Raw genomic sequence first — 16756 nt, forward strand, 5'->3', positions numbered from 1 at the left:
CATTCAGCCTCTTGAGCCTGTTCCGCCATTCAATGAGATCATGGATGATCTGTAGCCGAACTCCATTTACCCGCCTTGGTTCCATATCCCTTACCTAACAAAAAATCTATCAATCTCAGTCTTGACATTTTCAATTGACCCCCGGCCTCAACAGCTTTTTGAGGGGGAGAGTCCCGATTTTCAATACCCTTTGTGTGAGGAAGTGCTTCCTGACATCACCCCGGAACGGCCTGGCTCTAATTTTAAAGTTAAGCCACCTTGTTCTGAACTCCCTCACCAAAGGAAATAGTTTCTCTCTCTCGACCCCATCAACTCCTTTAATCATCTTAAACACCTCAATTAGATCACACCTTAAATCTTCTTTACTCAAGGGAATATCTAATCTGTCCTCACAATTTAGCCCCGGTATCACTCCGAGGAATCTGCGCTGCACCCCCTCCAAGGCCAATATATTCTACCAGAGGTGCGGTGCCCAGAACTGAACCTGGTACCCCAGACGCAGGCTAACTAGAACTTTATACAACTGTCGCATAACCGCCACACTTTTGCATTCCAGCCCCCCTTGAGATAACCTCAATCCGGGATTTCTGTAGAATGGGAATGAATAGCAAGAGCTGGGTTCAGGTAGATGTGTATCTGGAGTTAGCAGCACTGCACACCACGTCCACCTCAGGAAAAAACTAAAACCACTCAAACTGCTCTCAAAGATAAAAATGCAGAAGGACTCCACAGGGCGAGATATGTAGGGGTTTCTGTTCAAATCTTGGTCCAGTTTTTTTTGTTCTGAGGTTTATGCTCTACATTTATTGTGAAAATCCTTCAAAACTTTACATTCTCATTCACACACGCACACAAGGTCAGTAACAAATGAACAAGTCTCCACCTCAATCCGCATCATCTTCAGGAGCTCCTGCTTTGCCTCCTCGAAAATGGCTCCAACGTGCTTGACCTGAGCTGGCCCATAGACGTCGTCTGTCTCATCCTCAGGGTACAGTGGTGGCTCTCCCAATGTCACAGATTTGCGCTCCCGGGTCTCCTGTGGGGCAGACTGGTAGAGACAAGGCATGACATTTATCCAGGGAAGACAGAACCTTTAGACTTCATTCATGTCCCCATGCCCTGCGCCCATCCATCTCCCCCGCGTCCACCCACCCACCCCCCCCGCCATTTCTCAAGCTGCTCCCAGCCCCTGGCCAGGGCTGATCGTGAGAAACCCTTAGAGGGACACAGAATGGCCAATATGCCCCCTCTTCCTGCAGGAAGTGCCTGTCGCCAAGCAAAGTGGAAGCAGTTCAGAGAAGGTTTACTAGACTAATACCTGGAATGGGCGGGTTGTCTTATGAGGAAAGGTTGGACAGGCTAGGCTTGTATCCACTGGAGTTTAGAAGAGTAAGAGGTGACTTGATTGAAACATATAAGATCCTGAGTGGTCTGGACAGGGTGGATGTGGAGAGGATGTTTCCTCTTGTGGGAGAATCTAGAACTAGGGGTCACTGTTTAAAAATAAGGGGTTGCCCATTTAAGACAGAGATGAGGAGAATTTTTTTCTCACAGAGTCGTGAGTCTTTGGAACTCTCTTCCTCAGAGGGCGGTGGAAGCAGAGCCTTTGAATATTTTTAAGGCAGAGGTAGATAGATTCTTGATAAGCAAGGGGTTGAAAGGTTATCGGGGGTCGGCGGGAATGTGGAGTAATCGGATCAGCCATGATCTTACTGAATGGCGGAGCAGGCTCGAGGGGCCTACTCCTACTCCTACTTGGTATGTTCGTATGTAAAGTGACAATTCCAGGGGCTCACAGCTACACGGTCTCACTCCATACACTTGTGCGGCTGCATCGCTAAGGGCCCTTCCGATTTAATACTGTGCTTTCACTCTGCTACTTTTTGCAACACCGAGTAATTAATTAAAAATGAAAATAGGTTGGCATTTAAAACATGCCATTTCTGTAAATGTTTAAGAGCAGTGCACAGTCTCTCCGCGCGACTCGAGTGTTTATCCAACGGATAGCTGAACCAGACACAGCAGCTTCAATCAGCCTCAGAATTCATGGATCAGGCGAGGGGCTGGGGTCAGGCAGGGCTCCACTCTTCAGCAACCTTTGCTGCAAGTGCACATGCAGACATTGGGCAAGGGCGGGTTCGGCTGTGATGCCAACATGGGGGGCAAGGGGTGGGTATAGCCTGCCAACTCACTGTCCCAGGCTGTCTCATAAATAATGACCACTTGGGTGAAGTGGCAGTGGGCAACTGCTGTGTATGAAACCGTAACCCAGCTAGAAGTCAATGCACAAAACAGCACAATGGGGAGGGGAAGGAGCCGAGCGTGAAAACTGGCAAAAACAGAATAAGAGCACAGACCAAGGAGGTCCCAGCCTGGCGCGAGAGCGTCCAGTGAGCCTTGTTTGGGGGCACAAACTCTGTCCACTCGAAACAAGGCCAGTGATGTGGAGGCGGAGGCAGCGGCAGGGACTTGTTTCCCCAGTATGTGCCCCATCGCAAGGATGGAGAAGAGCGTGTCCAGTGAGATGCGACAGACATGTTTCCAGTAGGGCACAAGTGGACCTCAGCTGGGGAGGGAGCTCCAAAGAGGCTGCAAAACTATTTTCTCGGAGGGTGGAACCCCCGGCCAGCAGACAGCACCGGAATCTCATTAACAACGTACCCTCTCACTGACCGCACAAAGACTGGCAGGGTCAGCGCTGGAGGACACGTTCCCAGCACAGCTACCAGGATCGCAGCCCGTGTACGGTCAGTCAGGGCCTGTCAGTACAGCTTGCGCGTCACACTTCAGCACCAGTCAGTATCAGTACTGCCATCTCCAGCACTGGTTGTGAATTACACAACCAATGGTCAACTTCAGTGAGTGAACATTCCTCACTGACAATAATTACAAAGAGTAGTTCAGCCAGTCTGCTAGCCAGTCCTGTGCGCGACGCAGGATAAAGGGGCATCATAATGCAAACCCTTAAGGCGTAAAAGATCACACACTGGATCTAGAGCATAAATAATTACACACCGGAGTCTGATGGTTCACGGGTGCATTATATAATTACATACAAGTCAGAACAGTATGATGCTTACTCTGCTGAGGGACGAGTGGTGAAGTGGAATTTCCTCTTGTAAGGACACTGAAATCCTCCCTCTTTCATACGCCATGTCGAAGTCTGAACAAAGTCCTTTCTGTATTCCTAAAAGAGCAGCAACACAACATTTTTACATTATCCTCTATTAGTAGAGTGGAATGTTAACCCCGATTTCCACTGCAGGTCATTCACCACACTATAGCCTCCAGCATCTTGCAGTAAATTCAGCCTTTCAACAGGTTCATACCCAGTATCACTGCCCTAACCACGGCTTCGCAGACTAGACGTCAGTAATTAATACAGGGACATGAAGGAACTGATCCTCATGGATGAGAGTCTGTGATGCTAATCAGGCAACTTCTCATGCTACGGCTATACTGTCTCGTGGGTATTCGGCAGCCAGTCAGTCAGTCATTCTTAATGTGGCACTGTGCTGGCCACATCACACTGGCTGCCTCTCCCAAAGCCTGGCATCATTACACGCGAGGACAAACCATATGATGCACCTGCTTTTACACACACACGTGTATATAAACTCTCAATCAAAATGCTTCTGTGCTCCAAAAGCTGGGGCATTCACTGTGTGTAGCAGATTAAACTGGGGTGCGTCAGTTTCTCACTGCCTATCCCTCCTGTCCTGTCCGGGGCCACTCGGTCCAGGGTACACTACCCTGCGAAGAGTGGCTCCTTGGGGAGATACTAGGTGGTGCCTGTGGAACTCGAACCCAGCATAGGAGGGCGGGAAAGAGAGAGAGACAGAGCGCGCGCCACACACAGAGCGCGCGACAGAGAGAGAGCGAGAGACAATCAAAATAAATAACATGTTGATATTCCCCTTTAATGGGTACATTCGGAAGCACTGGATTTGCAGTAGTGAGCAGCTAGAGCTGGACTACTGCACTTTATTTGCAATTTCCCGAAATGTATTGCAAGTTTGGGTGTGTGAAGATTCAAATGTTAGTCTGAGAGCTCTTTAATGGACGATATCTTAAAATCTGTGCTCTGGGTCTTTGAAGTATTCTAATTTCTAACATGTTGAAGTGTAGCCTTACCTGAAATGTCCACTGGCATGGATATACAGCGGCTCAGCAACGCACCCCGATTATTCTCCAAAGTCACTCCCTTTGGTGCTTCAGTTCCTGCACACAGACAGAGAATGAATTCAGCATAAATAATGGCATCGACAGGGTCAACATCACACTGGCTGCCTCAGCACAGAGTCCCCAGCTTCAGCTGCGGGGTGGGGAGAATTATTGAACATTTTTTGCCAATCACAATAGCAAGGAAAAGAATTAAAGTACAATTTGAAAATAAACATTCAGCTACAGGTAGACTACCCTTTATCCGGACTTCCGAAAACCGAAACCCTCTAAGAACCGAAGGTTTTTTCGGTCAGCGTTAAGTCGTGCGCACGACATGACGAGAGTGGCGCACGACTTACAGGCCTAGCCGGATAAGGGATAGTGTAGCATTTTTCCGCACTTCTGAAAACCGAAATCGCTCAGCGTAAGTGTACCAGCCTTTATCCGCACATCCGAAACCAGAAAACCTCTGAAAGCCGAATGTTTTCCTTACAAATAAACTGTACTACAGTATTTATCCCTGTAACTACAGCATTTAGTCGTTATTTATCCCACCCTTTCGGATAAGGGATAGTGTATCCTTTATCCGCACTCCCGAAAACCGAATTACCTCTGAAAACCTAAGTGTTTTCGCGCACCTTCCGAAATCCGAAATTTTCCTAAAACCGAAACACGGCTGGTCCCGAGGTTTTCGGATAAAGGATAGTCTACCTGTATTAGTCAACAAAAATAGGGGCTGGTCCCGAATATGCCAGCAGAAAGGAGAGCCTGCTAACGGCGAACTCACAGTCTGCATCGTCACCATCAGGGTGAAGACAGATCACTCAGGAGTGAAAACTGCTTCACACCATTGTTGTGTCAATACAACCGCACCCACCTCGGGGACAGGGCCGCCAGACCCGCACCCAGCTCGGGGACAGGGCCGCCAGACCCGCACCCAGCTCGGGGACAGGGCCGCCAGACCCGCACCCAGCTCGGGGACAGGGCCGCCAGACCCGCACCCAGCTCGGGGACAGGGCCGCCCGACCCGCACCCAGCTCGGGGACAGGGCCGCTAGACCCTCCACGTTCCCCTCCCCCATGCTCCCCCCCCCCCACCGCTCCCCTCTCCACCCCACCCCCCACTCTACCCCCCCCTCCCCACGCTACCCCCCCTCCCCACGCTACCCCCCCTCCCCACGCTACCCCCCTCCCCCTCCCCACGCTACCCCCTCCCCCCGCTACCCCCCTCCCCACGCTACCCCCCCCTCCCCCCTGCTACCCCCCTCCCCACGCTACCCCCCCCTCCCACCCTACCCCTCTCCGCGCTCCCCCCCCCCCACTCTCCGCGCTCCCCCCCCCACTCTCCGCGCTCCCCCCCACTCTCCGCGCTCCCCCCCCCACTCTCCGCGCTCCCCCCCCCACTCTCCGCGCTCCCCCCCCCCACTCTCCGCGCTCCCCCCCCACTCTCCGCGCTCCCCCCCCACTCTCCGCGCTCCCCCCCCCACTCTCCGCGCTCCCCCCCCCACTCTCCGCGCTCCCCCCCCCCACTCTCCGCGCTCCCCCCCCCACTCTCCGCGCTCCCCCCCCCACTCTCCGCGCTCCCCCCCCCACTCTCCGCGCTCCCCCCCCCACTCTCCGCGCTCCCCCCCCCCACTCTCCGCGCTCCCCCCCCCACTCTCCGCGCTCCCCCCCCCCACTCTCCGCGCTCCCCCCCCCCACTCTCCGCGCTCCCCCCCCCACTCTCCGCGCTCCCCCCCCCACTCTCCGCGCTCCCCCCCCCACTCTCCGCGCTCCCCCCCCCACTCTCCGCGCTCCCCCCCCACTCTCCGCGCTCCCCCCCCCCCCACTCTCCGCGCTCCCCCCCCCCCACTCTCCGCGCTCCCCCCCCCTCTCCGCGCTCCCCCCCCCCACTCTCCGCGCCCCCCCCCACTCTCCGCGCTCCCCCCCCCCCCACTCTCCGCGCTCCCCCCCCCCCACTCTCCGCGCTCCCCCCCCCCCACTCTCCGCGCTCCCCCCCCCCCCACTCTCCCCCCCCCCCCCACTCTCCCCCCCCCCCCCCACTCTCCCCCCCCCCCACTCTCCACGCTCCCCCCCCCCACTCTCCACGCTCCCCCCCCCCCACTCTCCACGCTCCCCCCCCCCACTCTCCACGCTCCCCCCCCCCACTCTCCACGCTCCCCCCCCCCCCCACTCTCCACGCTCCCCCCCCCCACTCTCCACGCTCCCCCCCCCCCACTCTCCACGCTCCCCCCCCCCACTCTCCACGCTCCCCCCCCCACTCTCCACGCTCCCCCCCCCCACTCTCCACGCTCCCCCCCCCCACTCTCCACGCTCCCCCCCCCACTCTCCACGCTCCCCCCCCCCACGCTCCCCCCCCCCCCCACTCTCCACGCTTCCCCCCCCCCCACGCTCCCCCTCTCCACTCCCGCTCGCTATTTGTATCTTAGTGTTTGGTAGTTTTTTTTTTAATGTAATCCATGTTTCCCTCGGGGGGCCTCAGCTGATCCACTGGTTAAACCGCAGTCACACAGCTTTCCCTGCGGAGTTATCAGGTAGGTTACTGATCTACAGCAGTTTGCCTTTCATTACTAGGTTATGGACCTGCTCCCTTCTCTTGCTTCTGCAGCACCAGATCAATGCTTCCCTCACTGGCACTTGGTTTCGTTGCTGTGCCAAGCTGAATTACTTCACTCTCCGCAGCAACGGGCTGGACTGTGGCGACTGTGACTCGTCTCTCTGCCGCTTTCTTCGCCCGTTTCTTTTTGCCAATTTCCTCTCTTGTTGAATCCTCTGACCTTGACCTTTCCCGACACCGAGCTCCATCCCGATTGTCTAATTCCGTACACGTCTGCCTCTCCCTAGTCGCCTTGGCGCGCTCTCCCTTCTGCGCGGTACGCCATCTCACAGCTTTCTTGTGCCCTAAGCTAACTGGGTCCTCACACTCGAACTCTGCTCTGAACACTTTGACGTACAGGAAGTCAGGGGCTTCCTTTAAAGCAGGGTCCAGGGTTACACCTTTACAAAAAGAGAAAGTTACAGGTGAACTTGCCATTCTGCTATCACCAAGCGATGTGAAAGTTGGCACTCCACGACCGAATTTAAACAGCACTGGTTCACAGATACTTCAGCACAAATCCAACTACTCAAATTATTTTGCAGAATCAGACACTGCGGCTCAGATTGCTGCAGGTTTCCGTTTTCTACTATATTTCAGTGAGTTTACTTTAATACTGCGAGCTGCAGTATGACCAGGTGCACTGGGCGACACGAGTCAGGATAGGGTGTCTAAAGGGGAGGGGGCGTGAAGCGGTGTTGTGGGGGTAGGTGAGAGAGACCATCTGGCTCTAGACCGCCAGCAGGTGGGGCAGGCGATCACACATTATATACAAGACAGACCAGCGCTTTCCATGTCCTCGGAGCGTCCCAAAGCGCTTTACAGCCAATGAAGTTTTTTGGAAGTGTAGTCCCTGTTGCAACGTAGGAAAATGCAGCAGCCAATCAGTTTTAGTGATGTTGGTGGAGGGATAAATATCAGTCCGGGATCGCGGGGGAGGGGTGAAATCACCCGACGTCGGCACGGGATCGCGGGGGAGGGGGTGAAATCACCCGACGTTGGCACGGGATCGCGGGGGAGGGGGTGAAATCACCCGACGTCGGCACGGGATCGCGGGGGAGGGGGTGAAATCACCCGACGTCGGCACGGGATCGCGGGGGAGGGGGTGAAATCACCCGACGTCGGTCCGGGATTGCGGGGGAGGGGGTGAAATCACCCGACGTCTGCACGGGATCGCGGGGGTGAAATCACCCGACGTCAGCACGGGATCGCGGGGGTGAAATCACCCGACGTCAGCACGGGATCGCGGGGGTGAAATCACCCGACGTCAGCACGGGATCGCGGGGGTGAAATCACCCGACGTCAGCACGGGATCGCGGGGGTGAAATCACCCGACGTCAGCACGGGATCGCGGGGGTGAAATCACCCGACGTCAGCACGGGATCGCGGGGGTGAAATCACCCGACGTCAGCACGGGATCGCGGGGGTGAAATCACCCGACGTCAGCACGGGATCGCGGGGGTGAAATCACCCGACGTCAGCACGGGATCGCGGGGGTGAAATCACCCGACGTCAGCACGGGATCGCGGGGGTGAAATCACCCGACGTCAGCACGGGATCGCGGGGGTGAAATCACCCGACGTCAGCACGGGATCGCGGGGGTGAAATCACCCGACGTCAGCACGGGATCGCGGGGGTGAAATCACCCGACGTCAGCACGGGATCGCGGGGGTGAAATCACCCGTCAGCACGGGATCGCGGGGGTGAAATCACCCGTCAGCACGGGATCGCGGGGGTGAAATCACCCGTCAGCACGGGATCGCGGGGGTGAAATCACCCGTCAGCACGGGATCGCGGGGGTGGGGGTGAAATCACCCATCAGTCTGGGATCGAGAGGGGTGGGTGAAATCGCTCGCCGTCAGTCTGTGCAGCAATAGCAGGCTAGGCAAAATTGATCAAAAGGAAATGATGCTAGAAATGGCACTGTTCATGCAAAGTCTCCTCAACATTCAGTGAAAAGGTCACAATATTAGGCAAATGAGAATGGTAATCCCCCTGTCTACCTGCTTCTGTACTTCAACTGCAGTGTTGACTAAACAACTAGTGGGAACAACAGAGTTTTCTTAAGGCATAGTTATTCAAAGGGTTTCTGGTTCTGTGTGCCATCCTTTTCAGCAAACAGTACGTGGGGTGCCCCATTACACCAAGGCAATCCACGATACACATCCAGACCCAGACCACCCGTTCACAGCTGCCTCTGCTGCTTCCTTCCCTTCCCCGAGCCCACCGGGCCAAGATTGCCCCCCCCCCGCCCCTCCCGAGCCCCGAACTTGCTCTGGAGACGGAGGCGAGAGTGGGATGGCCAGAAGGCAGCTGATAGCCAGCAATGCTCAATATAATGAGTACATTATAGGACCCCTATTTCATACAACAACTTGCATTTATACAGCGCTTATGGCCCCGGCAGCTGAAGGCACGGCCGCCAATGATGGAGCGATTAAAATCGGGGTTGCGCAAGGGGCCAGAATTGGAGGACGGGTATCTTGGAGGGTTGTAGGGCTGGAGGAAGTTTCAGAGATGGGGAGGGGCGAGGCCATGGAGGGATTTGAAAACAAGGATGAGAATTTAAAAAACTGAGGCGTTGCTCAACCGGCAGCCAGTGTAGGTCAGTGAGCACAGGGGTGATGAGTGAACGAGGACTTGGTGCGAGTTAGGACACGGGCAACAGAGTGTTGGCTGGGTTCACGTTTACAGAGGGTAGAATGTGGGAGGCCGGCCAGGAGTGCGTTGGAATAGTCCAGTCTAGAGGTAACAAAGGCATGGGTGAGGGTTTCAGCAGCGGATGAGCTGAGGCAGGGGCGGGGTGATGTTAGAGGTGGAAATAGGCGGTCTTGGTGATGGAGAAGGTGTGTGGTCGGAAGCTCATCTCAGGGTTAAAGACGATGGCATGGTTGTGAACTGTCTGGTTCAGCCTCAGACAGTGGCTAGGGGCAGGAATGGAGTCGGTGTCTAGGGAACAGAGTTTGTGGCAGGGACCGAAGACAATGGCTTAGGTCTTCCCAATATTTAATTGGAGGAAACTGCTCATCCGATACTGGATGTCGGAGAAGCAGCCTGACAAATTAGATTTTTATCTAACGTTGGTAGTACTGTATTCTAATTTTTAATATGCTCTAATAATAAAATTCCCACGTCTTATTTTCCTAACAGGCACTGAGGTGTTAGGAATTTGCATTGAAAATGTTAGGGTGAATTTCCCTCAGCAGAAACCACAGCAAGACTGAAAATGGACGAGTGAGATGGCCGAGTGATCAGGTTTGAGCCCCATCCCAGGACTTAAGCAGCGAAACTAGGACAACACTCCCCTGCAATACTGAAGGACTGCTGCATTGCCACAGACAAGATGTTAAACCGAGGTCCCACCTGTTAAAGAGCCAATGGCACTGTTTAAGGACAGGCAGTATTCTCTGTTTCACGGGCTAGCATTTCCCCCTTACCAACACCATTGAAGAATCACCGGTCACTCCTTTAACCAGCGTTTCTGGGGACTGCTGGTAAGAGTGTGTGTTAACTACTTGGGGACAATCGCATATAAAATATATACATTGAAAACAGCATCCATCCAGAGAGCATGCTGCTAAAAAGCGATAATGAGACACCTTTAATTCCCTTCACTGGTTTCCCCACGATTCTGAAACTCGAGCCTATGCAGACTGGTGCTGGATCGTGGATTTGAGGAATGGACAGCGGAACGGGCCGGTGCAATTAGATTCCATCCTTCTCTTTGAAAGCAGCGCGACACTGACATCTGGAGGCCCATCACCGCCACTGCACCAGCCTTTAACAATTTCAAGTGCTCGGAGGTCGGACACCAGGTGCCCAACATGGACCACACTCTCTCCAGCAGGGGTGGGCCGCATCGGTGTGAATCATGGGGCCTCAGGGAGCACACATGAGGTTTAAACCCACGTTCCAGTTAATTAAAATAAATTAAAAGTTGCTGATAATGAAACATTCTAAATTGGGATTTAACTACCATCGAGGCAACCCAAGAGCAGCCCTTTCCAAACCTCCAGGGCCGTGAAATTCAAACAGGACAAACTCGCAAGACGTACAAGCACAAAATGACTCCCGTGCCTGGGCTTCGAGGGCTGGGTTGCCAAGGTTTGCAGCCTCCGAGCCACTGGATGGACAGCCTTGCTTTTTACAGGCGAGTCTTACTGTGCCTGTAACTCTGGACTTGGGATGTGTAGGCTGGAATCATAGGCCCGAACACACCAAGCTTGGCGCTATGAACAAAGGGAGAGAATGTCCACTCGGTAAGTGGTGCTGCTGTTCGGCCATCAGGACCTCTCTCCGGTGGCGAGGAGAGGGATTTACACGAGGCTTTTCTGGGATCAGCTCATTGGAGTAGTGATTGGTGTAAAGCCGGTGTAAAATGGGGCCAAGCTGCGGTGGTGCATGGAAAGATCCTTTAAAAAGACACTGCAGCCTTCACACCGCAGCAGCAGACTGGGGAACAACCAGGCAAGGAAGGAGCCGTGCTCGGCTCACTCAGTGGACTCGCAGAGCTTCACTGCACGTCTCAATCTTTTTAGAATGTCGACAGCAGGGACCGCTGGAACAAGCAGCCGAACACGGCAGCAGGCACATAGGAACACAGAATTTGTCTGGTCTGACTTCCATCAGGAGACTGAATGAGACAGAAAGCCTGCCAGGAGAGGTGCCACTGGCACTGAGTGCCAACTCTCACTCCCAGGACTGCCCACCAGTGCTGCAGGAAGTTCGACCCGGGTTAACACACTGACCACTCTGCCTTCCCTTCCTTGCTCACCCTGGGCACCACTCTTCACCCTCTTAAAGCAACACTCATACAACTAACTCTTCCCAAAGCACTCTGGTAAAGGGGAGTTCTCACTCCAGATTGGGCACATTGGCTACCCAGCTATGCTAACAGCAATTATTTACATGTGCAACACTGAAACCCCTTCCTTCATATATCACACACACACCTGCCAGTGCCAGGTTAGTGACTGAACACCTACACTGGCTTCTACCCTTCTGTCCTGCAGATCCACCACAGCAACAGGAGACACAGGAGGAGGAAGATGTCTGTGTGGAGTTTGCACATTCTCCCCGTGTTTGCGTGGGTTTCCTCCGGGTGCTCCGGTTTCCTCCCACAGTCCAAAGATGTGCGGGTTAGGATGATTGGCTCTGATAAATTGACCCTTAGTGTTAGGGGGATTAAATACGTGGGGTTACGGGGATAGGGTGGGATGTGTGTTGGTGTAGGGGTTACGGGGATCAGGTGGGATATGTGTTGGTGTAGGGGTTACGGGGATCGGGTGGGATATGTGTCGGTGCAGGCTCGATGGGCCGAAATGGCCTCTATCTGCACTGTGGGGTTTCTGTGATGGCGAAACAAGAGATGCAACCAGTGCCTTGTTAACCATGACAGTGCTGAGGAGGAGGATAATCAACGGGGAGATGATGGCAGACTGCACCCCGCTCACGAGTTTTTCCTGCGCTGGCCCAACCCCCCTCCTACTCACGCCCTGCAGCACTTGCTTCTTCACTCAGGCACCAGCTCAGATACTTTCACCCGCCGGTAATTAGACAGTGTCAGTGAGGAGCTGGCACCTTCCCAGCAGAGGTCGAGGAGCAGGCTGCACGGGGCTGGTGTCGCAGGACCCAGAACTCACGAGCACTCCCAGGAAACGAAGGCTGTGCGAGGAGCATCGCGCTGACGTACAAGCTCAGGGGTCAGTCTCCGAAGGTGCGACTCTCGGGTCCACAGCTGTCCTCTGTGGCAGCATCACAGATGCTTTTGTCTTGGTTGCAGGCAGCAGTGGGGCAAGTGACAGCGTCACTGGACCCTGCAGTAAATCGCCAGCAAAGATGCAGTCAGGGGCCAGTCGGTGTCTCCACTTCTAGAGGCACAGACTACAGCTCTGGTGGCAGAACGGGAAAGAACAGACGTCACTCTGCATTGCAGCTCCCAGACCATGGGGGCTGCGACACAGGAGGTCAGATATACACAAGTCAGTGCCCGTCGGACTCGAGGGAGTGACGATTGGGGCTGCACCGGGCAACGACAGGGATGGGAGAGAGAGACAGTTTAGCTGGGATCAAGGGTGGAGTTAAGGGACTTGGGAGTTTTCAAGTGCAGTTGCAAACGACTCTGCAGAGTTTTTTCCAAGGTCGGTTGCGATAGGAAGTGGGGTGGACAGGGGAATAGGGGCGTGTGGATGGTGCGGAGTACAAGGAGGGATAAATACTGTGGCACCAAGAGCAGGTCAGAGGCTAGGTATTCTGCGGCGAGTGTCTCACCTCCCGACTCCCTAAAGCCTTTCCACCATCTACAAGGCACAAGTCAGGAGTGTGATGGAATGCTCTCCACTTGCCTGGATGAGCGCAGCTCCAACAACACTCAAGAAGCTCGACACCATCCCGGACAAAGCAGCCCATTTGATTGGCACCCCATCCACCACCTTAAACATTCACTCCCTCCACCACTGTCGCACCGTGGCTGCAGTGTGTACCATCTACAAGATGCACTGCAGCAACTCGCCAAGGCTTCTTCGGCAGCACCTCCCAAACCCGCGACATCTTCCACCTAGAAGGACAAGGGCAGCAGGCGCATGGGAACACCACCACCTCCAAGTTCCCCTCCAAGTCACACGCCATCCTGACTTGGAAGTATATCGCCGATCCTTCATCGTCGCTGGGTCAAAATCCTGGAACTCCCTCCCTAACAGCACTGTGGGAGCACCTTCACCACACGGGCTGCAGCGGTTCAAGGCGGTTCACCACCACCTTCTCAAAGGGCAACTAGGGATGGACAATAAATGCCGGCCTTGCCAGCGACGTCCACATCCCATAAAAATGAATTTAAAAAAATCAAGTCAGTCAATTCCCTCCCTTCATAAAATGAGGAAAAGGCGGTGGCCAAGGGTGGATCGTGATCATGTGGGGCCTAGGCAGCAGCCGAACATCGCAATAGAGCATCCCATCCCAGACTAACCACCAGCAATGCCACGGGGGTGGGGATCAGCTCGTGCCAGCAACACCCGTGGGAGAAAGCCTTTCACATCTTGCTCAAAAATAGACCCGCTATCTGAATGAACCTTTCCAGTGAATAAACCTGGATCCGCAGCAGACTGTACCTTGCTTTATTAAAGTCGGTTTTATTAGAAAGGTGCGGTTCACTGTTGTGTGAACGGTCACTGGGCTATTTTGCGAGTATTCACTCAGCGATAAACCTTTTTTCAAACTGAAAAGCTAAAAAGCATGTTGTTTTATAATTGCTGTAACTACATCCAAAATGTGTCCAGCATCAAATGAGATGAGTTTACAATTACTGAGCTCGAATGATCGAGACTTACTGTGCAGTAATGGCAGGCTAGGCAAAACGGATCAAAAGGAAATGCTAGAAATGGCACGGTTTATGCAAAGTCTCATTCAGTGAAAAGGTCACAATATTAGGCAAATGAGAATGGTAATCCCCCTGTCTACCTGCTTCTATACTTCAGCTGCAATGTTGACGAAACAACTAGTGGGAACAACAGAGTTTCCTTAAGGCATTATTATGCAAAGGGTTTCTGGTTCTGTGTGCCATCCTTTTCAGCAAACAATACGTGGGGGGCCCCATTACACCAAGGCAATCCACGATACACATCCAGACCCAGACCACCCGTTCACAGCTGCCTCTGCTGCTTCCTTCCCTTCCCCAAGCCCACCGGGCCAAGATTGCCCCCCCCCCCAACCCCCACACCACACCCCCCCCCCCCCCGAACTTGCTCTGGAGAGGGAGGAGAGAGTGGGAAGGCCAGAAGGCAGCCGAGAGCCAGCAATGCTCAATATAATGAGTACATTATAGGACCCCTATTTCATGCGACAACTTGCATTTATACAGCGCTTACGGCCCCGGCAGCTGAAGGCACGGCCGCCAATGATGGAGCGATTAAAATCGGGGTTGCGCAAGGGGCCAGAATTGGAGGACGGGTATCTTGGAGGGTTGTAGGGCTGGAGGAGGTTACAGGGATAGGGAGTGGGGAGGCCATGGAGGGATTTGAACACGAGGATGAGAATTTTAAAAAACCGAGGCGTTGCTCAACCGGGAGCCAGTGTAGGTCAGCGAGCTCAGGGGTGATGGGTGAAGGGGACCTGGTGCGAGTTAGGACACAGGCAGCAAAGTTTTGGATGACCTCAAGTTTAGAGAGGGTGGAATGTGGGAGGCCAGCCAGGAGTGCGTTGGAATAGTCAAGTCTCGAGGTAACAAAGGCATGGATGAGGGTTTCAGCAGCGGATGAGCTGAGGCAGGGGCGGAGACGGGCGATGTTACAGAGGTGGAAATAGGGGGTCTTAGTGATGGCACGGATATGTGCTCGGAAGCTCATTTCAGGGTCAAATACAACACCAAGGTTGCGAACAGTGTGGTTCAGCCTCAGACAGTTGCCAGGGAGAGGGATGGAGTCGGTGGCTGGGGAACGGAGTTTGTGGCGGGACCAAAGTCAATGGCTTCGGTCTTCCCAATATTTTGTCGGAGGAAATTTCTGCTCATCCATGTCGGACGAGCAGTCTGACAATTTAGAGAGTGGAGGGGTCGAGAGAGGCGGTGGCGAGGTCGAGCTGGGTGTTGTCAGCGTACATATAATGGTTGTATGAAACCTACCAGCTGTTTAGCAAACATTGCAGCTGCTGTACAGAAGCAGTAATTATATTTCATATAATTGTTCCGAGCTTTATTTCCAATTGTTTCCATTTCCCCTAATTCCCTTGAGCAGTAACGTGCCAATGCTAGGATTAAAAAACACAAGAAAAATCATGCACTGTAGCCAGCACACACCCATGTTTATGGGAAACAGAGTACGAACACTGGCCTATGCAACTGATTCGAGAATGGCCAGAAGTAATGAAGTTGTGCACGAGTTATAATGCCTTGCGATTAAATAAAATCCCTCCCGTTATCGTATAGATTTGGTTTCTTTCAAGAGTGAAGGTATGGATCTCCACACCAGTGCAATAAAGTTACTAAACGTGCATTTTAAGTGTAAAGTTCATGCTCTGTGCTGCTGGTCAAGAAGCCAAGATCTGGAACGGTGTCTGGAAGTTGTGCTCAGACTGTGGGCTTGTATTTCATCCACGAGCATTAACTGCCACCAACCCCATGCTGAGTAAAGGCCTTTGTATAATAATAGTTTAGATTTAAGAATCTAACCTCGCGCAGTCAATTCCCCCTACACCAATATCTTCGGGGGTCCAACACGGTCCAGGTCTGACCTTTCGACCCTAACCCCGCGAGCCCGCCCGTCTGCCCTCCGGCTCCCCGCCGCCCGTCTGCCGACACCCCGCCACCCGTATCTCTGCTGAGCAGTGGGAACAGCAAGGAACAGGTCGCACAAGTGGAGCAGATGGATCCCCAGGACAGAGAGCGAAGGGCAGCCAGGCTGGCTCGGGGAGGCCGGTGAACAGGGTGTGGGCCAGATGGTGGCTGTAGGCACTGTGAAGGGTTGATGGAGGAGGAGAGCACTGGGGCAGTGGAACAGCCCAAGAGCCACAAAAAACTGGCAACTTTCTTCAATTAGGAACTTGTAATAACAGAAGAACCACTCAAAAGTAAAAAGCATTTAACAAAGTTAAATCACAGTCCACGGTAACCTTAGGCAATGATGGTCAGAGGATCGGTGAGTATATTCAGGATCGAGGTCGATAGATTTGTAGACACTAAGGGAATCAAGGAATATGGCGGGAAAGTGGAGTTGAGGTCGATGATTAGCCATGATCTTATTGAATGGCGGAGCAGGCTCGAGGGGCTGTATGGCCGACTCCTGCTCCTATTTCTTATGTTCTGATGTACACCGTTCCAGAGAGGGACTGTTCCAAGCACGATCGCAGACGGGGCTCAAAGCCGCCCAGTGGCCAGATTATGTGACAAATTTACAAAGGCAAATCCCATATTAAATGTGGACAAAGGGAATTAGAATGGGGAAAAAGTTGACAAGTCAAATGATGCAAACAGGCTGCTGAAACAAAATTATAATATCTACATCGTTAA

At 53.7% G+C, this 16756-nt stretch overlaps 1 protein-coding gene across 22 annotated transcripts in view; it reads right to left on the bottom strand.

Annotated features, from left to right (window-relative positions):
* The window catches only part of pnpla6 (patatin-like phospholipase domain containing 6), a 194259-nt gene that overhangs the window by 113327 nt on the left and 64176 nt on the right, over positions 1 to 16756 (bottom strand). For 20 of the 22 annotated variants that reach the window (XR_015074306.1, XM_085971499.1, XM_085971497.1 and 17 more), the window contains 4 exons: positions 6747 to 7160; positions 4135 to 4221; positions 3081 to 3187; positions 884 to 1048 (listed from right to left, as the gene is read on the bottom strand). Coding sequence is in view for 21 of the 22 variants with exons in the window: in XM_085971499.1 (XP_085827625.1) it covers positions 884 to 1048; positions 3081 to 3187; positions 4135 to 4221; positions 6747 to 7160 (773 nt within the window). In the remaining variant the exon portion in view is untranslated. The remainder of the gene's footprint in view (positions 1 to 883; positions 1049 to 3080; positions 3188 to 4134; positions 4222 to 6746; positions 7161 to 16756) is intronic. The other 2 variants (XM_085971506.1, XM_085971504.1) reach the window with 1 other exon arrangement.

This window comes from Somniosus microcephalus, chromosome 31 (genome assembly GCF_052327205.1).
Source record: "Somniosus microcephalus isolate GS21.2 chromosome 31, FLI_Smic_1.0, whole genome shotgun sequence".
NCBI classification, from domain to species: Eukaryota; Metazoa; Chordata; class Chondrichthyes; order Squaliformes; family Somniosidae; genus Somniosus; species Somniosus microcephalus.